A 22,750-nucleotide genomic window follows, 5' to 3' on the forward strand; every position below is an offset into this window, starting at 1 on the left:
CTTCCGGCATTAAGTACATCCGGCGTGTGCATTAGACACTTACGGGTGAATTGCAGATCTTCCCGCTTCTGTGGGGGGGAGTGGGTGGGAGGGGGGTGGGGTGGACCAGGAACTTGTGTCTCTGCCCCTGCCCACTGCAAACATGGCCTCCAGATGGCCTGTGCCTTTAACACCTCTGCTCAGATGATCCCTGTGCTCATTATTTCCTTGTGAATCCTGAACCTGGGGATTCTCTTGTTGAAGTCTGATCGCTGTCTGCCCCTGCAGTTCTCAACCCACTGCCCTGCCGTGGAAACTTCAGCTAGAAGGGCTGTGAGCTTCATTCATGGGCCCCTCACCCCTCCACCCCACGCGGCTCTGTGACGGCAAAGCAGGAGTACAGAAGGCGGCTGTCAGAACCAGTCAGAGTCCTCCCCGACATCCAGACTCTGTTCCCTTGATACAAGGCAAAGAGAGGGCCATAGGGATGCCCACTCCAAGGGCTTGGGGAAGCCGGCATATACTCCCCCCATCGAGCCGCTAGATTTTCACCGGCCGGGTACAGCAGCCGCCCACCGCAGGCGGCTGCTCAGATTGAAGCCAACTAAAATAAGATGTTGTGTTCAGCGACTAGGATATGCACACACATGCTTTTTAAGCATCGCCGAGTCACATGTGCACGACCCCTGCGTATCAGTCGGCAGTTTACTGCCAGTGGGAGGGCTCTGCCATTCGCCGAAAGTAGAGCAAACCCCCACGAGTCGAGTTTAGGGGCGTCACCTGGCCTACCTGTGGAGTGACTGCCACCTCTGACCTAGCTTGTAGAGTACCAGGTGGGGGGATCTCTGAGATCCCTTGTGTCCCCATGCCTCTGGTGACTGAGGTCTTGTCTCTTGTCCCGTGACGCGGGGACATTCTGAAGAGCTCCGTTTCTCCTGACTGCATCATCATACTTGCTGGTTGTGGAGAAAGGACCGCAAAATGCAGTCCAGTAAGGCTTCGTTTTTTAAGTGCTTCCAGGCCTGCTGGGGCAGTGCCGTTGTCATCCGTCTCCACTGTCACCCTGCGGTGCTTGCTCTGTGACTTTGGAGGACTCTCAGGGTTAGGAGAGGCCCTCACAGATGCCCCTACTGTTCTACAGCCGCAGTGGGTGTCAGCATGTCTAGGCTTTCACGGTCAGGCCTGCCAGCCACCACCCATACCAGACCGCTGACTTAAAGACTCTTGAGAGTGGAGCACAGTTTGAGGTCTGCTTCTTTCTAGCTCTGTTGGCTTGGGTGATCCCTCACCCCAGCCATCCCTCCACCTTTCAAGCTGGTTCTCTGAGCTGTTTCCATGAGACCTTCCTTGTAAGATGGCCTCTGGGGGGTGGGGGTGGGGGACACTTTTTCTTTTGCAGCCCAGGATTAGGAGACACAGATGATGGCCTTGCAAAGGTACTCGGACAGTGCAGAGAGTATGCTTTTGTGGCTGGGCTTCACAAGGGGGATGGATGGTTGGAAAGTCCCAACCCCAGTCCTCTCTCGGTGGCATCAAGCACCACTCTGTCCTGTGTGCTTATGAAGCATTAACACCTGAGTGGGGCGGGCGTGGGGTGTATGTGGGGGGGGGGTCTTTATGCCTCTGGCAAGAGATACAGGCTGGTCTGAACTTAATTTGAAAAGAAACTTTGCCGGCAACATTGTATTTACTGAAGTGTTTCAAGAGGCGGTTGACATGTTTTCTACAGCAGGCTTGTAGTCTGAAAGAAGCATTGTGTCAGAGAAATCAGAGGAAGGAGCTCAGACAGCGAGAACGACTCCTTTTAGAGCAGAATTAAGTGTAATGTTCTGTGCTCATTCAAAAAAGAGAAGAAAGAGAGAAAGGCTTGCTTAGAGCCCCATCGCCCGCACCCACCCACCCAGCCCACACCCCCAGTGGCACAGGGAGGGAACATCGTCTCGGCAGATGAGTCACTCGCCGGTTTGTTCCATATTTATTGCAGCGCTGCAGAGTTTATGATTATAGTTCTGAAGCCCTGGCAGTGTGCTTTGCACCCAGGCAGGCTGTACACTTTTGTTGTCCCCAGCACCGCTCTCCATTCCTCCTTGCTTCCGGGGGGAAGTTCAAATTCTGCCAGAGGAGCCGATTTTCCTCATGGTAGAAACAAAAAACCCAAAATTCCCCCATCTCCCCTCACACCCAGGTACAAGGGAGGAGGTGTGCGTGCGCAGAGGGAGCACTCACCCTTGGAGCTGACACTGGAAAGCAAGGGTAACGTGGCTGGGGCTTGTATCCCAAAGATCTTGCTGGCGCTTCTTGGTCAGAGTTGTTTCGGTCGGTCACCAATATGGCGCCCAGAGTGAGTCTCACTTGGCGTCATAGTAGCCGACTGGCTGTTTCTTTCGTTTCCGAAGGTGTGTCCTCCTCCATAAGACACAAGATAACTCTTAACATTCATTTTAAAACTTGTATGATTTTGGATGGGACCTTGTGGCAGTCTCCTTCTTCATCTACAGTCATAGTGGAGGAGACCGTGCGGCCCCATCGTCTGAGCCCTTGGGGTCTCTGAACCCTACCAGTGACAGGGTTCCCTGCAGAGTGACGGTCTGTCATACTGTCTGACACTCAAGTTGTTGGTACAGTTGGCCCTCTCTGCCTACACACTCTGCATCCATAGGCCAAATCACCTGCATGTCCAGTGTCGTGGGGCCTGTCCTGATGGCTGAAGTAAACATGCAAGGGATTTTTTTTTCTTGCCAGGACAGCAAATATTTGTGTGCGACATTTACACTGAATTGGGTATTGTGAGTAACCTGGAGACGATTTTAAAGCACGGGATGTTGCATATAGGTAAAATGAAAATATTAGAGGGCTTTATGTGAGAGACTTAAGTATCCGCAGTGGAGGGTACCCTGGAACTTCTCCCCAGGGGATTCTGAAGGACAATTGTGTCTCAAGTTGTCCTTGTCTTGGGGCTTCTAATGCTGTAAAGAGGCACCATGACCACAGCAACTCTAACAAAGAAAAACATTTCATTGAGGGTGGCTCACTTAGTGTCAGAGGCTTAGTCCTTTATTGTTGTGACAGGAAACAAGGCAGTGTGCAGACAGACAGGGTGCTTGCTGGAACCCAGAGTCCTTACATCTTGATCCAAAGGAAACAGGAAGTGAGCCGACTCCCCGGGCATAGCTTGAGCGTGTAGGAGACCTCAAAGCCCACCTCTGCAGTGACAGGGTTCCTCCAACAAAGCCACACCCATTCCAACAAGGCTACGCCTCCTGATAGCGCCACTCCCTTTAGTGGGCGGGTATTTCCTTCCAAGCAGCCACGGTGATCCACATTTTGATGCTGGCCCAGGGTGCAGGCTCTCGCCTCCAGCTTCTAGAACACAGGCTGCTTTGCTTTCCAGGTCCCCTGGCAGCCCTGCCGTAAGGAACAGTGGTTCTTTAAGTTAAGCAGTCTCATTCTTGCTACTTTCTACCTTTTTCCTTCCCTGCCATTACTCTGGGAGCACTCGATCCCCTTACCCCAGAGGACAGTGCAACACCTGATGTAGGAGAGGATCTGCCGCCATCCAAGGAGCCAGGGTCAGGGTTTCATTAGGTGTGGGTAACGCGGTGGTGATGGCAATTATCTCTGAGCCAGACCAGGTTTATAGGTGGATACCCACAAGTACCTGGAACCTCCCAGCCTTGTCTCTGCTCTGGGAGTGTTGTGACTCCCGTAGTCTGAGAGCCTCCCTGTTCTCTCCTGCTGGGAACCTTAGTCTTCCTTTGTCCTCTCTTCCTTCTGCACCTGGTTGGTTCTAACTGCCACCTCCAGCATCCCCTGCCCCGCCCCACCAACACCTTTGGAGTCAGGGAAAACGTCTTGCGCAAGTATTTCGCAAGAATGGTACTGTTCCTCATCTCTCTCCAACATTGCAGCTCATTCAGAAAACACGATTCTCTCTGTTACAGCTCTAGTCTGCAGTCTGTCTCTCTGCCTCCTTCTGCCCAGGGACTGGGGTGTGTCTGTCTCCCTCTGGCTGCTCCGCTTCCTGGGGGATGGAAACAGATCTCTTGGTGTTGCCTGCCTCCTCTTGAGACGTGGCTTCTTGCCTTCCTTCATCCTACCCCTTTTCTCAACTCCCTTTTCAGCAACTCCCCCCCCCCCAATTCCCCATTCCCTGGGGCTGTGTCTCTTCCACTACAGCTCAGATCCCCGTCAGCTCCACAGAGAACCCTGAGCAGACTGGGGGTAAGAGCCCACGCCATTCTGAGAGCTTCTCGTCATTCAGATTTCCCTTTGGAGTGTCCCTCCATCCACCCTGAACACTAAGCAGAATGCCGTTTTGTGCTCTCCAGGAATAAAGCCTGTGTGCAGTTGACCCATCCGAAAACTAGCCACTTGTTCATTGAGCCTCCCCGCTGGCAGAACGGCCTCTCCAACCCTGCTTAGAAGACAGGTTGGGGTGTGGGATATCTTAGAATAGGTCAGTGGTCACAGTGACGACTGCTCGCTGTTTTAAAACAGGATTAAACATTTTGGGGTCTGTCACAGTCTATGTGCTTGAGTGTTTTGCCTGCGTGTATGTATGTGTAGCCTGTGTGTTCCTTGATGCTCGTGGAGTTCAGAAGAGAGCATTGGACCCCCTGAAACTGAAGGTGTGGGTGCTTGTGAGTCACCCTGTGGGTGCCAGGAACCAAACCCAGGTCCTCCGCTAGAGCAGCAAGTGCTCTTACCTGCTGAGCCATCTGTCTCTCCAGGTTCCCTGTTTTAGATAGATCAGAAAAAAGTGTTGTTTTTGTTTGTTTTGTTTTTCTGAGACAAGGTCTGCCTACTTAGCCCTGGCTGCCCTGGAGCTCACTATGGAGACCAGAGTTCCGTATTAGGAAGAACCCTGTGAACTACCTAAGTAAAAAGGATATTCGTTGGTACCGTTTTACCGAGCGTAGTTTTTTTCACTGCCTGGAGAGATGATAACCAGTAAACTGCAGGCCAGATTCTTCTCTTACACACCTCTGTTTCTACATTGGTCCGCCGCTGAATATTTTGTTCACATAAATTAAGACTGTGAATCATTGTGTGTGAATAGGGTGCAGATTTTTATATTTAGAGTGGGCTAATTTAGGCTGGGGGGTGTAGCTCAGTTCTTGCTTATCATGTGAGAGGCCCTGGGTTCTCTGAGAAGAAAAGAAAAGCAACCTCTCCAGCCCCTGCCCCCCAGTTTTAACTTGCTAGGAAAGCAGAAGTATCACTTAAAGAAACATCTACAGGCAACGTCTTGGAATACAGGGTTAGTGAACGGTAGAAGCCGAGGTAGGAATGGGCGGAGAAGCCGCTCTCAGGGGGCTTTTGCGGGCTCCTGTGCTGGTTACAACACAGTGTACAACCCACCCCTCACCCTACCCCCCACTACCTGTGTGATACTCTTTAGATAATGCTTCTGGTCCCTGGCAAGTTCAAATTAGCGGGTCCGTGTCCAGAGTCCAAGTCGGATGGATTGTATTTAACCTAGAAAAGAGCACGGGGTAGCCCGAGGACTTTTGCAGAAACGCTCAGGTTTCAGCATCCCACAGCAATCTCAAGCTGCCAGCCCCCTCCCCCTCCAGGCCAATGGTAATTTGCTCTGATAATATTGATCGATTTATTAAAACATCTCCTTCTTCCTCCCCACGATGAAGGAGTTTCTCCGAAAACAAGTCAACACAAAGCTGCCTGAACCGCAAGTCATCCAGTTCAGTGTCGCCTTCTTCAAACGCTCCCGGCTCCTGCTCCCCAGACGGAGTTGACCAACAGTTCCTAGAAGACTACCACAGGATGATCAAAGGGGGCTCCGTCGAGGATGCCAGCCAGTACTACTGTGACAAGGTGAGGGGACGGTTCCGGGTGCTGCCACACTCGGACTGAGTGCCTCGGTGACCCCACCCTCGTGGGCAGGCAGATGAGTAGTTCCGATTGAGGGGATGTATCTTGCCACCAACCACTGCAGAGGGAAGGGATATAAGCGACACTGTCACATGTCTTCTAGAATGACGAAGGAGATGGCTACCTCGTCCTGATCCGTATCACCCCAGATGAAGATGGAAGATTTGGATTTAATCTTAAGGTACGCTTCGGCGAGTACGCGTAGCCCTTGGGTTGTATGCAGTGAGACAGTCTTCGGGTGGATTTTGAGTTTCAGCCGGGAATCTGCTACATACCTATACTGCGTCAACAAAACAAAGCAAGCAAAACCTCGCTTGGGGCTGTAGAGCTAGCTCAGTTTGGTAAGGTTCTTGCCATGCAAACATGAGGACCTGGTTTCGGTCCCCAGGAACTGCCTGACAGAGATGGGTGTGGTGATGCACTCCTGTAATCCCAGTACTGGGGAGGCAGAAGCAGGTGGGTCCCCTGGGCTTTACTGGCATAGTCTAGCATAGTCAGAGAGCTCTGGGCCAAGTAAAAGACACTGTCTCGAGAGACCAGTTAGATGGCACCAGAGGAGTGAGACCCCCCCAGGATGACCTCTGACCTCTTTCCATATACAACTTGTGTGTGCATGCGTCCTCAAATGCACACACACAGCCATTCAGGACTACTCAGGGCTAAGAGCTGGGCCTTTTTATGTGCTTGTACAACTACCCCATAGGCAAGCGTTTGCAGTGTGCCTGACATTGGCGGCGTTATACCAGACTCCTGTCGTCTTGCTGAGCTCTTAGAATAGGTGGCTGAAGCAGAACATGTGGGGGCTATCGCCCGCAACCCCAGCATACCAGGGGCTAACACAGGAAGACTGTGAGTTTGAAGCCCGCCTAGACTGCCTGTCAAGTCCATGGCCAGCCAGGGCTCTCAAGGCCTTACCTCCAAAGAAATGAAAAACTAAATAAGGCACAAGACAGTTGTTGAACAGATCTCACAAATGAAACCGAGGTTCAGAAAGTCATCGTGTGTGTGTGTGTGTGTGTGTGTGTGTGTGTGTGTGTGTGTGTGTGTGTGAGTGAATGTGATTGGTGATCAGCCCACACAGCCCACCCTGGAGGGCTTGTTTAGAGAACCCTACAGCCCTGCTGGACTGGTAACGGGAAAGCCAGCTCTTTAAGGCGCTGGGCTCCCTTGTCTAACGGGTCCCTCCCGGCAGTGTCCCCAAACCGCCACCGTGGGCCAGCGCCCACCTGTTTGCATACACATCGGTGTCGAAGCAGGTGCGGCTGGCACCCGTTCGATTATAGCTTCAAGGATTCGTTGGTGGGGTTAAGAGGCTGCCTCGGTGCCCTCTTTCCCACACAGCTTAAATAGCTCTCGGGAAAGCATCACCTAACTTCCATCACCTAACTCTCCCACCTCTCCCTTCCCTCACCCGCCCCTGTCCCTGTGCTGGAGTGAAGCGGGCCAGGCTGCCCCTGCTGGCTGCCAGCCTCTGGCTTGTCACACACACACACCCCATCCTTCCCAGCAGCTCCCTAGGGCTCTGCTCACAGGGGAGCACTCAGGCGCACATGGCCCTTCCCGAGGCCTCGCGCCTCCTCTATCAGGAAAGTTAACATAGTCCCCTTCCGGGAAATGTTGCTCGAGGGGCATTTCGTTTCTGGTGATGGGGATGTTTATGATCTGCTTCTGAGAGGGCCGGCGGAGAGCTGGCTACCTAGCTGGGTAAAGAGGAGTCAGCGGAAGCCAATCCCAGCACGCGGGAGGCAGAGACAGATGGATCTCTGTGAGTTCAAGGCCAACCTGGTCTACAGAGTGAGTTCTAGGACAGCCTCCAAAACAATACAGAGAAACCCTGTCTTGAAAAACCAAAAAAAAAAAAAAGAGGAGTCAGTGGTGTGTTCTGTAATTCTGCAAGGGCTCCCAGCCCTGTGATTGGTCCTCCTGTTAAAACCTTCCTGAACTACAAGGCTCACATTTACTGTATGGTATCTGCATGTCTTCGTTGGCCAAACTACTCAAGTGTTTTATTTCTGGCTTTGTTTGCTTTAAAACATTCGCAGGGAGGAGTGGATCAAAAGATGCCTCTTGTGGTCTCCAGGATAAACCCAGAGTCTCCTGTAAGTAAACGAGTTCCGTGTTACTTCCTGTGTTTGCCTTCCCCTAGGTCAAGCAAGTTTCTGCTCCTACGTCCCATTCCTGGGTCTTGTTGGGATTTCATTTTCGCTTGACTGGCGATCAGGTCCTTGCTCAGTCTGATCAATTAACGACGTGTATTTGGTAAGGCACACAGACTACAACTGTGCTGTGTCAATAGGGCCTCTGAAACTGCGGCGTTGCCGCCTGGGGCCTTGTTATATGCGCAAACCTCTGGCCTACGCACAGGTGCAGGCCCAGGCCTGGAGCCCTGCTTACCCTAGATGTGTCCCTAAGAAGACGCTTGGGTGATACGTATGCACACTGAGCTCTGGGAAGTGCAGCCCCAGCGAAGGAGACCGAGGGAGTTTGCCGTCTGCCTCCTGTAGAGACCCCTTTGCCTCTTGCTGTGTACACGTGTAAGCCGTAGCATGATGCGCTGCTGGCTAAGCCTATGTGGAGTGGACAGATGAGTTGGCGAACCCGCTGTCTTTCCCTGGTTCTTTTTGCATGTGATGGTTTGCTCTCGCTAAAACGTTGCCACGTGAGCAGGCGCCCTCTCCGAGGGGATCACTTGGGCAGAGGTTCCCTCTTCAGCCCTCATGCAGGTTACCGTCAGGGGCCGGGAAAGGGGGCTCAGTGGTTGATGCTCATGCCGCGAGTGCATGTGAGCGTGCGAGCGTGGGAACCAAGTTTGCACCCTAGTACCCACATAAAAGGCAGCAGGCGGCAGGTGCGATGTTGTGTGGGAGACAGACAGTAGGACTCCGTGAACTGATGGGTGAGAGGCCTTGCCTTGGTCATAGAGGGAAAAACAGTCAAGGAAAACACCCATTGTCCATGTCTGTGTGCACGTAAATACACACACACAGACACTTACACACATGTACACACAGACAGGTTTTTTGTTTTTTGTTTTTAATTGCTATTGAGCCATCCATTGCTTTTTTGTTTGTAGTTTGTAGGGAATAAAGGTTGCTTTCCCTCACCATTCTGGTCACCATCTTGCTATGGTTCCTGCCCCTGCTATGGGACTGACAACATTTGTATTTCTCCCTTGCAAGACAGATTAGGGCTCATGCATAGCTGGCTGGGCATTTTCAAGCAGTCTGTCCAACAAACAGACAGTTGGAGGCGTCGTTGGCGTCAGTCTGCTCAGCAAGGTGGGCCCCCGTGGAGAAACGCTTCCCGTAAACCTGGCTTCTCCGTTCCAAAGCGTCTCTCATAGCTTTTGCATTCTGACCCGCTTTAAAAAAAAAAATAATCTCACCACCAGCTACTGTGTCCACCTAGCAGCAGCAGCTATGCAAACAATGACAGTGATACCCAAGGGAGAGGAGGTGAACTTGATCGCAGTCTCAGGTGTCTGGGATCAGAGAGAGGCAGGCAGCCCTCTTCTTCCCCTTGAGGCCGGTGCTATGGTGACAGAGAAACTCGCTTCTCCCCCCCCCAACACCAGGCGGACACTTGCATGCCTAAGCTGAACGAAGGGGATCAGATCGTGTTGATCAATGGCCGGGACATCTCGGAGCACACTCACGACCAGGTGGTGATGTTCATCAAAGCGAGCCGGGAGTCCCACTCGAGGGAGCTGGCCCTGGTGATCAGGAGGAAAGGTAACACACGGGGGGGGCTTGGGGGGCGGAGCTGCAGGGACACCTCCATAGAGGAGCGGCCGTCTTTTCTACCCAGTTCCTTTGTTTACTTGGTGTTCTGGGACAGCTCCCACACTGTATATAGCCCAGGCTATACTCCAGTTTGCAGCAATTCTTCTGCTTTAGCTTCCTGCATGTTCCAAAATTGTAAGCCCGAGACTCCGTTCTAGGCGGTGCGCTGTGTTTTCCACAGTAGGTAGGCAGCATTCGGAAATTAATTTCTTAACAACTAGGGTAACCTGGCTTGTCACCACCACTAGCGGAAAAAGATGAAGGTCCATTTGCAGGGACTCTGACTGCTCCTGGCCAGGCCTCCGGGGAGAGAGAGGCAGCCCCGGTACCCTTTAGATAGATAGATAGACCTAGATCCCTATAATTCCAAGAGGCCAGGCCCAGCCGGCTCATGACCCACTCTTAGCTTGCCTGGGCTCCGAATGCGACTCACCGGTCCTGCCTTATTTCCGAGTGTTTGTCTTTGTCAGGGAGGCAGCAGGGTCAGAGGGCAGGGATCCGACCCTGCCTCCTGTATGTACTGAGGAAACCTCCAAGTTAATCAGTCTTCTCCACCGGTCCTCGGCTATTACATGCCTAATAGCCTGCACTCTTCCTCGGGGGCCTCTCCTGCAGGTGGAATGACACGCTCGGAGTACTAGGGAAACGGGGGTGAAGAAAGGCCTGTTACATAGTATTGCTGGAGAAAGGCCTGCTGAGTGGCGTTACTTGGCTGCCTTAATATACTGAGCCAAATACTCCCAGCTAGGGGCAGTGAGAGAAAAGATGGACCCACAGACACAGGAAAGCTGGGATCACAGGGCCTGTACGCTCTGGTACACGGCACCAACTACTTCAGCAGCCCAGAACCCCGGCGTGTTTGCTGTGGACGGCACAGGGGGAGGAGTTAGCTAGACACGGTAGGCGGCAGTCTCAGGCTGTAAACACCCTGGAGGAGGAAGCCGCAGCTGCTGGTTTCTGCACACACTGGCGAGTCACTCATAAACACGTGCGCTTGGACTTCAGGGCGGCTGTGCCATTCTGAGCCTGACCCGAGGAAGGCTTTTGCCAGTTTCCTGTGGGCCCAAGGCATTGGTCCTCGACATGGCTGTGCCTGCAACCTGTGACAACACACACATTCATTCAGGACTTCTTAAGCTCTTTATAAATTCACTCAAAGCTTCCTGGGCTCCACACTCTTCTTTAGTCTTTATCTATTTATTATGATGATGATGATGACGACAACATTTATTCACCCAGTTTACTTTTGTGTGTGTGTGTGTGTGTGTGTACGTGTACATGCACTTAGAGCTTAAGGGTCATGCAAGGAGTCAGTTCTCTCCTTCCACCGTGTGGGCTCTCTCGGAATCAAACTCAGGTAGTCAGTTTTGCTAGCAAGCACCCCTACCCACCGAGCCATCTTACTGAATGGAGGCTGGATCTATAGTCTGGCCTCGGTGTTGTTGCAACCCAGGGCCCCACTCCCTGCTCCCTCCGGAACCCCTACCCTGATCCGTGCTACTAGATCAGAGCCCACCCCACTTCTCCTGGGAGGCCAAGGGGCTGGTGGTAAGGAAAACCTAGCACTGCGGGAGAGAGACCACCTGTTTTCACGAAGCTACAATAATCTTACCGGTAGCATAAGTCGGTAATACGAATTGCTTTAAGGAAGTCAGCAGATCTAGCCCAGAGGGTGGCACATATGACAGAAACCACATTATCATAAGAAAATCCCGCTTTCCTGTGGCCAGTGCACGTGGCCTTTAAAGTCAGGTAACGATATGGACTGCTCTCCCGTGACCTGCCCGGAAAGGCTGGGTGGCTGTCTGGGATGGAAAGCTCAGCAGCTGACGCAGAATTCTGAAGGTTCGGGTCACCTCTGTGAGAAAATTCAAAGTTGCTTAGTTACTTTCTCTCTCCTTTTCCCCCTTGTCTTGAAAGTCGGGAGCCATTGGAAGCTCAGTGAGGGAAAACTCAGAAATGATCCCAAGGTTTCAAATTTGGGAAGAGGAAGTAAGGGTTGCCGGTGGCGTCTGAGGTGAATATTGCATAAGGCGGGGTGGGGAGGAGGTACGGCTTAGCAGACAGGGAGAGAGCTGGAATTCAGATCTCCAGCACCCGTATAAAAAATGAGGTGCATTATCCCAGCACATGGGAGGTAGAGACGGGACCTCCGAATATGCAGGTAGCTTGACTACCCAGTTCATTGAGTTCTAGTCTAAGTCTTAGGCCCTGTCTAAGGTGGAGAGTGATGGAGGAAGACACATAATATCAGCCTTGGCCTCTCCAAACACACAGATATACTGTGCGCGCCTGCACGCACGCCTGCACGCACGCACACACACACACACACACACACACACACACACACACACACGATGGGAGCTTGGGCCTGTGTTTTTCTCCATAGGATCTGGCGTGAAGGGAGGAGGTGGGGCTGACATGCAGAGATCTTGGCACTAGTTCTAATCACTTAGCAAAACTGATCTCCAGCTGAAACTAGGCTCTTAAGGGGAAGGAACAACACACTGGACAGCAAGATACAGCTCAGTGCGTAAAGGCACCCACCGCCAGGCTGCTGACCTCAGCTCGAGCCCTAGGACTCACATGCTGGGAGAGAACTGACTCAGAGTTATCCGTGATGTCCATCCGTGCACACATGCATCCACACACACATGTATCCCCACACACACATGCACTCACACACATGCATACATGCACTCACATGCATCCACACACATGTGCACTCACACGCATGCATCCCCACACACGTGCACTCACACACATGCATACATGCACTCACATGCATACACACACACATGTGCACTCACACGCATGCATCCCCACACACGTGCACTCACACACATGCATACATGCACTCACATGCATCCTACACACACATGTACTCACACATATACATACATGCACCCACGTGCATGCATCCCCACATGTATGCATCCCTACACACATATGCACTCACACGCATGCATCCCCACACACGTGCACTCATACACATGCATACATGCACTCACATGCATCCTACACACACATGTACTCACACATATACATACATGCACCCACGCGCATGCATCCCCACATATATGCATCCCTACACACATGTGCACTCACACGCATGCATCCCCACACACGTGCACTCATACACATGCATACATGCACTCACATGCATCCTACACACACATGTACTCACACATATACATACATGCACCCACGTGCATGCATCCCCACATACATGCATCCCCACACACATGGGTACTCACACACATGCATACATGCACCCACACGCATGCATCCCCACTTACATGCATCCCCACACACGTGTGCACTCATACACATGCATACATGCACTCACACGCATGCATACACACACACGTGCACTCACACACATACACAAAATGATAAACAGAAATGTAATTTAACATTTTTTGTAAAAAGAAACTATACTGTAGGAAATAGTGATGTCACAGGGAGAGCTTGGGGCCTCCCCATGTGTCTAGAAGCGTGCCTGTGTTAAGGATGCTGGGTGGGAACCAGAGAGTAGTTCCTTCCTTCCTCCCCTCCCCTCCCCTCCCCTCCCCTCCCCTCCCCTCCCCTGGGAACTGAACTTAGAACCTCTCGCAACCTCTCTACCCCTGAGCCGTGTTTCCCAGCCCATGACCTCTTTCTTCAACAGTGTTCATTCCCGCACCTCACCTACGGCCCACAGCCTGCCGGGGGCACTCACCGAGAAATGGCACTGGGTACAAATGATGCCCGTGAACTCAACCGTTTAATGAGGCCCGTGGACTACCACACACCTGGTGTTCCGGGCCGGCAGGCGGAGTGACCGACCCCTTGTCCTCTTTATTACGTCTGTTCCAGCTGTGCGCTCGCTGGCGGAGATCAGAGCGGAAGATGAGCTGAGTCAGCTTTTCCCAGAAGCCATGTTTCCCGTCTGTCCCGAGGGTGGGGACAGTCTGGAGGGATCCATGGAACTGCTGAAGAAAGGTCTAGAAAGTGGTACACTGCTGATCCAGTTTGAGGTAAGGGGATCCCAGGGCCTGAGTCTCCACCCCGTTACCGTCACTCACCGCGTGCCTCAGCCTCAGCTGAGCAGCAAGCCACACAACACGGCTGGGGCGTGGGCCCGCCTCCTTGGCCAAGGTGACTCTGGTTCCCAGGCCTCGGGCTACAGAGTCTCAGTGAGGACTGCGGTAGGGCTCATACCCCCCCAGGTCCGATGGCGGGGGGGGGGGGCCCCCTCGCAGACTCAGAGCAAGGAAGCATCAGGCGAAGGCCCCTCACCTCTTCCAGGTGTCCGGCCCTCCCACCGTCTTGTAGCAGCAATCTGTGGGCGGGGCTGGCCTGTCAGCAACTGAGGTTGAGGGGCTCTGAACCTATGGAGCTGCCAGCAGGAGCTCAGAACTCGGCAGGACAGAAAATGGTGCCGTCCACACGATGGGTGGCACGTTAGCACTCTAACTCCCAACTACGCCTGGGGTTTAGAGAGTCGGTATCACCCCACAGAGGGCACAGAGTCTGGCCTTCCAAGGCCACCAGACCGCAGAAACATAAAGTCTGTGCTGCCTTCTCGGGAAGCGATGGCTCTGCAGTACGCGGAGGGGGGGGGGGTCGCGCCTCTTCTGCAGCAGAGCCCACGGAAGCCTTTCTCACAACCCCAGAAGCACAACTGCTTTCCAGCTGGTTTTAATCCACTAGTAATCAAGTGAGACCAGGACGTGTTCATCTGCCGTACGTGCGTGCGTGCGTGCGTGCGTGCGTGCGTGCGTGTTTGGAGGTAGAAGACAGCAGTTGTTCACGAAACGCGTGGGTGCCTCTGTGTGCTGGAGGCTAAGGCAGGATCACGCCTAGCCTGGACCGCATAGTAAGACCCTGTCTCAGAAAGGGGGTTGGAGTAAGGAGAGGAAGGAATGCAAAAGAATCTGGCCAACGTTTTCACACAGTGAACAGTGCCACGGCATGGTCTCAGCTCACAAAGCAGGCATGAGGGGCGCCCGTGAGACTCAGAAACAGATCGACAACACATCGTCTACTAGGAAACCCTGGGAGGGAAAAAGAAGAGGAAAGACGGGCAGTTTGTCAGATGCACTGGCCGCAGAGTGACCCAGGAAGTGTAGCTCAGCTGGCAGACGAAAAGGAACGCCAAGCAGAAAGCCTTAAGCAAAAGGCTCACCCTACGGTAGCCCAGGGCCCAGAATGCTAATTATGCAAGAGTTGAACAGCGGTAGAAAGAACTCCACGGGAGAAAAAAGCAAAAGTAGTTGACTCCTATCGCGGCTATAAAGGGAAAACAATATATTTATTTATCAGAGAGAGAGAGAGACGCACTGACCGGGAGTCAGAAGCGTGGCTGGCTTCCAGGAGAAAAAGGGGGGTTCCTTCTTCTTTCACTTCCTTTTATATCTACCTGTGTCAGTTTACATGTCTCCGCCCTCATGGGTGGATAGCCTTCTGGGGTTCACTCCTACAGACTCCTCCCTTCCACCCCCCCACCAATAGAGGATTCTCAATTTTTTTTTTAAGTGAACCAGATTGTCTGGACAAGTAACATAAAAGTTTGCAGCTTGCGGTGGTGACACTTGGGTGAGAAATTGTGACATGAGCACTCCAGGGTAATTGAAGCAAGGATGCGAATCCAGGCTCAGACCCATTGAGTTTCCTCCTTTTGGTGCTGGGGATGCTGTGACCTGGGAGGGCACTGGTGGGCCATTTGCTGATTCAACTAGTTCGTCTGAGGTGCCGTGGGAGCGTGATGGGGGGGGAGGGTGGAGAAGGAGGCTTCTAGCCACCAGGAGCTTGCTGTCTGACTTTGGTATATCTCGGGGGGCCGTATCCTGAGAGCAGGCAAGGCAGGGTAAGAGTTTCTAATTGCGAGTGTGTGTTCCCTGGCAACTGGTAATCCCAGTTGATCAGAAAGTCCACAAGGAGGCACTGTGGGCTCTCCTTGGGAACTCGAAGTCATGCTCTTTGACTACAGCCTTCTCTGTGCTCCTGGCTCAACTTCGGTGTGCTTTTTGCATCTAGGAAGCCCCCCCCCCCCCCAATCAGGTTCTCCTTGCAATGATTTCATCAGCTTCTAAAAGGATTTTAAGAGTATTTATTTTCCATCACTAGAAGTCCAATGACCTACCCTTTGGGCCACAGAGCCACCTTTGGAATTATTTCTTAAAGGGCGAGCCTGTAGCCACTTGGATAGAAATCACGTGGGGAGCCGTGGACCTAGCCCGCAGCCACCAGACATTGGTGCGTTTTGCTTCATTTTTGTTTTTTTCGAGACAGGGTTTCTCTGTATTGTTTTGGAGGCTGCCCTGGAACTCGCTCTGTAGACCAGACTGGCCTTGAACTCACAGATATCCACCTGCCTCTGCCTCCCGAGTGCTGGGATTAAAGGCATGTGCCGCCACCACCCGGCCAGACATTCGTGTTTTAACAGAGTCACCCGAGAGTTTGTGTGTGTTTGGGGGCACTAATTCATTGTTATTAGCGCAAGATATGGAAGTGGGCTTGTAGAGGTCAGAGTTGTGAAGTCATTTGTTTTACTTTTCTGTTTTGTTTTGTTGTTTTTGAGACAGGGTTTCTCTCTGTGGCTCTGGCTGTCCTGGAACTCGCTGTGTAGACCAGGCTGGCCTCGAACTCACAGAGATCCGCCTGCCTCTGCCTCCACAATGCTGGGATTAAAGACGTGGGCCACCACTGCCTGGCTCGTTTATTTTCTTATATGTGGGTTTTGGAGATTTAACTCAGGTTGCCAGACTTCCGCATCAGGCACCTCTCCCGTGCTCTCTTGAGGTTTTGGTGCATCAATTGACCCCAGAGAAGAAGGTAGAAATGATATTAGGCCCATTGCCCACCACTGTCTCTCCCTGCCCTCCGGAGGAGGCCTTAAGAATACCCACAGATGGGCGTTGGTGGCGCACGCCTTTAATCCAGCCCTCAATCCTTTAATCCAGGCGGATCTCTGTGAGTTTGAGGCCAGCCTAGTCCACAAAGCAAGTTCCAGGGCAGCTAGAGCTGTTACACAGAGAAACCCTGTTCTGAAAAGCTAGGGAAGGACAGAAGGACGGACGGACATGCACATTTGGGGTTTGCACTTCAGTCTGGTACACTTGTCTCATGTTCTAGGATGCTCCTCTTTGAAATAACGTCTTATTGGAATCTAAGATACTGACTGGATGAGGCAGATCTACTCTGCAGTGGAGCTGCTGGGATCCCAGAGCTGGCTGGGTGCCCCCTCACTGCCCCTCAAGGAGCCCTAGGCTCCCGGGAGCATCATGTGACACCACCAGCTCGGGGTGGGAGGGTATGTGCCGACACTAAGCAGCAGGACCCAAGGGAAACCAGACCAAACAGGAAAACACCCAGGAAAGGCAGCTTTAGTGAGCCCTTGCTGTGTCCAGGGCGTCAGCTTCTGTAAGTCTCACATCACCCCTGATAGGGCGGTTTTATCTCATAGCACACAGGAGGGCGCAGAATCTCAGATTGAGCGAATGCTCAACGGGCTCATAGTAGAGTCTGACTGGAGCCCAGACAGGGTACCAGGACCTGGAGCTTGTTCTTTTAACCACCGTGTATACACAGCCTTAGGAAACCGAGATGCTCTTGGCCTGTGAAGTTGTTATTAGAGGCATACACGTCAATGCTATCTTGGAGGCTGTCTAGCCACTTGGAGCCAGACAGACTTTACATTCCGGCTCTACCCCTCACCCCACCCCTTAACCTCAATGGCCCTTATCTCCCCACGTGTAAATTGGGTGTCTCCTGAATTGATTGTAAGGAGTGGATGAGATAAACACTTGATGCACCATCTGGCCCGTGATAAGAACACAGTAAAAATTAATAGCTGTTATTATTTATAAAACGAGAGGCTACAAGAGCAGGCCCAGCCTGCGTAAGGTATCATCAACTTGGCACTGAGCTTGGAGCCCCGGGCTGTCAATTCCAGAGGCATGGCTGTCCGGGTCCTTCCATCCTCCAGGACCTTGACAAGTGACTGCTCTCAGCTTGTGGCAGCTGTGCTCTGTGGACAAGTGCAGGACAAAGGCCCTGGTCCCCAGCAGACATCCACTGTCTCCTCCCTGACACAGACTGCCTGCCCAAGGGTTGTGGCCCGCAGACAGATCTCCCCATCCTCACTCTTGTAAAGCCTATTTTAAACCTTTTTTTTTCCATTAAGGGGATTCCTTCATCCTTGTCTGTGTCCTCCAGTAAACAGAAGGCATTTGGCCACCCGAAGTACCAAAACAACAAAAGTAATCAGCATTCCTAAAGTGCTCTGCAGTTTACTGAGTGTGTCTCACATGTCAGCGACATTAACTCCCCCGTCATCTGTGAAGGGAATGGGACAGGAATTACTCGCATCAGTCGTTACATGCTTCAGCTGCTGCTGAAGACCGAGCCCAGGACCTCTGCCCCCCTAAGCATGCACTCTTGCACGGAGCCGCAGCCAAAGCCCCCAGATGGCTCTTTAGAAATGGAGCAAAGGAGGTTTGGAGACGTTCAGGAACTCATCCAGTGCATACGCCTCGCCAGGGATAGACCTAGCACTAGATCCATGCTGAAAATGAGAATCTGGGATTAGAGGTATGGCTCAGCTGTTAAGAGTATAGATACTAGGCCTGGAGAGATGGCTCAGCGGTTAAGAGCAAGAGGTCCTGAGTTCAATTCCTGGCAACCGCATGGTGGTTCACAGCCACCTTGAATGAGATCTGGTGTTCTCCGCTGGCATGCAGGCAGAAGACTGTATACATAATGAGTAAATTAAACTAAATTAAGTTAAATTAAATTAAAAAGAGTATAGATACTGTTCTTCCAGAGGACCCATGTTGAGTGACTCAAAATTTCCTGTAACTCTCCGAGGGATCTGATTCTTTGTCTTGTATAACTCTAGCTCCAAGGGATCTGATTCTTTGTCTTGTATAACTCTAGCTCCAAGGGATCTGATTCTTTGTCTATAGCCCCCTCATACATCTGCACTCACGTGTGCAAATCATCACAGGGACACACATACAACCATAACTAAAAGTAAAGTAAATCTAAAGACAAAACCCTAAAAACTAAAATATACCTGGGTGGGTATTGGACACCTGTAGTCTGAGGCAAGAGGACCACTTAAACCCAGGAGTTTCGAAGACCACCCTGGGCAGCATAGCAAGACCTTGACTCAAATGCACAAATAAAAAATTCAATCACTAATCTGCCAGTGGTGACACACACCTTTAATACGAGCACTCAGGAGGCAGAGGCAGCGGATCTCTGTGAGTTCGAGGCCAGCCTGGTCTACAGAGTGAGTTCCAGGGCAGCCAGGACTACACAGAGAAACCCTGTCTCCAAAAGCCATGTAAAAAAAAAAAAACAAAAACAAAAACCTCCAGTCATTGTCAGCAGCTCACATTCACTGGGTGTGACTCAACTCCTTCCCATCCTGCTTCTTAACTGACCTCCTTGTGGGGTTCAGTTGATACACAATAAGCATTGCAAGGGAATCACCTCTTCCCTGGATGGGCAGGTGGATGAGGGCGTGGTTTGCTTGATGGACAGATGGACTGGCCAATGGATGCATGAGGAGGATGGATGAATGGGTGGGTGGACAGATGGATGAATGGATGATGAGTTGGTAGACAGAGAATGGTATCTACAAGAGACCACTGAGGATCTTCTTCACCCAACCTGGCTTTGCCCATTAGCTCCCATCATCCATCTTTACCAAAATAACAACAAAAAATCATCTGGTCTGACCCCTGTTTCTTGGTTGACGCTTGTATTACCTTCAAGGAACTACCCATTAGGGTTGAAACAAGTGACTGGCTGGTTCCTATGATAATTACAGAATTCTTATCTGGGAGGCTGGTGGTAATTCAGCAGTACTGCATCAGAGACTGAGATCAGTGCACACTGCAATTAGCAGACTGAGATCAGTACACGCTGCAATTAGCAAGGACAATGGTACCTGTGAGAGAAGCCCTGATCCCTGGGAAGAGCACCTTTAAAAGAACTCATTTCTGTCAGGTATGGTAACACACAACCTGTCATCGGGAGGCTGAAGCAGGAGGATGGAGAATTCTAGGCCAACCTAAGGTTGCATGCCTCGTGCCTACAATCTCAGGTCTCAGGAAGCTGAAGCCGGAGGGTGGCCATGAGTTCAAAGCCAACCTTAAGCTACAGAGTGGGACCCTACCTCAAAAAAGAAAACAAAAAAATTACTATTTTTTTCTTTTAAAATAATGTATTATTGTTGTGTGTTTGAGTGCAAACACACATATATAGCATAGTCCACATAGGGCCGACAGAGGACGATTTTGTAGAATAGCCCTCCACTTCGGTCTTTGTATGTATTTGTGGGAATTGAACTCAAGCACCTTTAGTCACTGAGCCATCTCACTGCCCCAGGAAAAAAGTGAGCCAGATTGTAGCGGCTCACACCTTTTCTCCCAGCGCTCGGGAGGCAAAAGCAGGCGGATCTCTGAGTTCCAGGCCAGCCTGGTCTACAATAATGAGTGCCAAGACAGGCTCTGAAGCTACACAGAGAAACCCTGTCTTAAAAAAAAACAGAGAGAGACAGAGAGACAGACAGGAGGAGGGAGGGAGGGAGGAAAGTGAAGGATTAAATGATGACACCCGTGGAATTCCAGCACTCAGGAGGTAGAGGCAGGCGGATTTACATGAGTTCCGGCCGGCCAGGGCTATGTGGTGAGACCCTGTCTCAAAAAGGAGAAATAGCAACAACAAAAGGAGAGTTCCAACAGTTCACACAGAGCACCCTGGGGCCCTTGAATGGCCCTACATGCAATGGTCTAGACATTTCAAGGACCAGACACCATCTCCAGAGGACAGTGCTGTTCCATCTTGTGTATCCATCTGTGGAATACACAAGAGTACTTGTTAGGGTCCCAGCCACTTGCACCTGGGACCATGCTTCCATAGACCGTTAAGGGTCCCAGAATCACGGGCGCCCGCTCGTCGCAGCCCGCCTCTGTGGGGAGATGAGCAGAAGCTCCGGGTGCCCTCTAGACAGTGTCTTTGACCCCCTGGCTGTGCCAGGTACAGAGGAAAAGGGATGTCCCCAGTGTCTCCCAGGAAAGGTGAGCTACTAATGCCCTCTCCCAGATAGTACCAGGAGAACCCCATCGTGGCGCATTCTGAGAATAGGTTCTCCTTGACTTAATTCACACGGCGCCGTGTCTAAGAAAGCCGGACTTGCCATGCTTTCGCCGTGTGGCTCACACCTTTGGTTTTTAACTTTTGTTTCTTGTGCAGGGCTCAGGATTGAACCTGAGGCTTTGTTTGTGAAGTGTTCTGCCATTCAGCTACATCTCCAACCCGTTTTCATTCGTGCGTCCGTGCATTCGTGCATTCTTTCTTTTAGATTTATTCTGATTTTGAGTGTTTTGTCTGCATGTGTGTCTGCACCGCATATGTGCTGGCTCATATTCATTTAATTGGATTTCTGCCTCCACATAGTTAATGGGTTAGAAGAAAAATGCCATCTAGATCAATGTGACTGGCTTGTGTGATGTCTGTCCTTCTGCCAGCATCAGGGCCAGAACCTCCAGTAAGTAACGGGTTCACTTCTGGAATGCGTTCATAGTCTGTAAAAGCTCACAGGTGCCAGGCGATGGTGGCGCACGCCTTTAATCCCAGCACTCGGGAGGCAGAGGCAGGCGGATCTCTGTGAGTTCGAGGCCGGGCTGGACCGACAGCCTCCAAAACAATACAGAGAAACCCTGTCTCGTAAAACAAAAAAATAAAATAAAATAAAGCTCACAGGTATCTAGCGTTGGTTCAGCCAGCTTCCTTTAGATTGTTAAGTGCTGAAACTGTCCAGGTCATAGTTCAGTAGTTGAGTTCATGAAGCAAATTCTAAACATTCAGCAGATGTGTAAGATACAGACACAGTACCATTCTTGTGACCCCCGAATCTCCGTGTTAACTATTCTGCTAAGTTCTGTGTAGTTTGCCTAACGAGAGAAACAGGCCTAACAGCTGCCAGTTTGTAAAAACAATACAGCACACAGAAATACAGCTGGGGGGGTGTTCAGCCTCCCCATCCAAAACACAAAGCAACCTTAACTGAGGGTGTTGGCTGAAGCTTGGTGAACAGACCAATCTCCATTCCTGCAGGGCAGTACGTATCAGAGTCCTTGAAAATATGCTCGGAAGCTGTGATTCTGTTCTCAGATACTTGTCAGAGTAAAAACAATGTAGAACAGGCTAACAACAAAGCAGGCTAAAAATTAAGATAAATTATAATAATTAGATTATTGAGCCATTAAAAAGAAATCACTGGAGTAGAGAATATCTTGCAGCATGGGAAACAGATACCGTGTAATCACGAGGGTGAAACAGGCTTCAAAATTGCAGCAGTGTCTCCCAGAGCGCTCGCTGGCTGAGAGATGCTGAGATCTTTCTGTGTAAATTAGCTTGAGAAATGTCTGCCTGGTCAGAATTAAAGAGGGCTCTTGTAAGACCTGTTCTTTTAGAGGTTTGTTAAAACACAGGGTTAAAGAGAAATCAATATTGAAATTTTTCCACCGGGGACTATTGTGTTAGCTTTTTGTTGCTGTGTCAAGTGCCCAAGAGACACGGTTGAAAGGGTGGAAGGGTTTGTTCCAGGCTTGAGGTTTCGGAAGTCACGGCCCGTGGTTGCCGGGCTCCATGGTGTCTGGACCTGTGTTGAAGCAGAGCATCACTGTGCAGGGCGTGTGAGGCAGAGCTGCTCGCCTGCAGCTCAGCATCCAGGAAGCAGAAGAGGGTTTCTTGCTGAGGTTTTCTTTTACTGTGTGGCGTAGGATCACTTTGAAATGTTAAGATTGGGAGGTCTTGTCAGGCAGTGGTGGCACACCCCTTTAATGCCAGCCCATGGGAGGCAGAGGCAGGCAGATCTCTGAGTTCCAGGCCAGCCTGGTCTACAGAGCCAAGTTCCAGGACAGTCAGGGTTGCACAGAGAAACCCTGTCTCAAAAAAACAAAACAAAACAAAAAAGATTGGGGAATTTCGAATGAAAACCTTTGCCATTAGGATATGCTTTCTGTTTTTTGTTTGTTTGTTTTTCATGGCAATGTGGTTGTGTGGGACTTAGCGTTGTTGTTTCTCAATTTTTCTAT

At 51.2% G+C, this 22,750-nt stretch overlaps 1 protein-coding gene and 1 long non-coding RNA gene across 11 annotated transcripts in view; one reads left to right on the top strand and one right to left on the bottom strand.

Moving 5' to 3' along the window:
* Ptpn3 (protein tyrosine phosphatase non-receptor type 3) overlaps nucleotides 1–22,750 on the top strand; it is a 119,908-nt gene that overhangs the window by 80,103 nt on the left and 17,055 nt on the right. For all 10 annotated transcript variants that reach the window (XM_040738059.1, XM_040738044.1, XM_040738047.1 and 7 more), the window contains 5 exons: nucleotides 5,628–5,814; nucleotides 5,975–6,052; nucleotides 7,914–7,970; nucleotides 9,446–9,602; nucleotides 13,512–13,672. In XM_040738059.1, the coding sequence (XP_040593993.1) occupies nucleotides 5,628–5,814; nucleotides 5,975–6,052; nucleotides 7,914–7,970; nucleotides 9,446–9,602; nucleotides 13,512–13,672 (640 nt within the window). The remainder of the gene's footprint in view (nucleotides 1–5,627; nucleotides 5,815–5,974; nucleotides 6,053–7,913; nucleotides 7,971–9,445; nucleotides 9,603–13,511; nucleotides 13,673–22,750) is intronic.
* Nucleotides 9,596–13,585, bottom strand: LOC121136798. Its single transcript, XR_005873941.1, has 3 exons — nucleotides 13,448–13,585; nucleotides 11,266–11,511; nucleotides 9,596–10,753 (listed from the first exon to the last, which is right to left on the bottom strand). It is a non-coding gene; the product is annotated as an uncharacterized LOC121136798 (long non-coding RNA).

Source organism: Mesocricetus auratus, unplaced genomic scaffold (genome assembly GCF_017639785.1).
Source record: "Mesocricetus auratus isolate SY011 unplaced genomic scaffold, BCM_Maur_2.0 Super-Scaffold_6730, whole genome shotgun sequence".
Taxonomy (NCBI): Eukaryota; Metazoa; Chordata; class Mammalia; order Rodentia; family Cricetidae; genus Mesocricetus; species Mesocricetus auratus.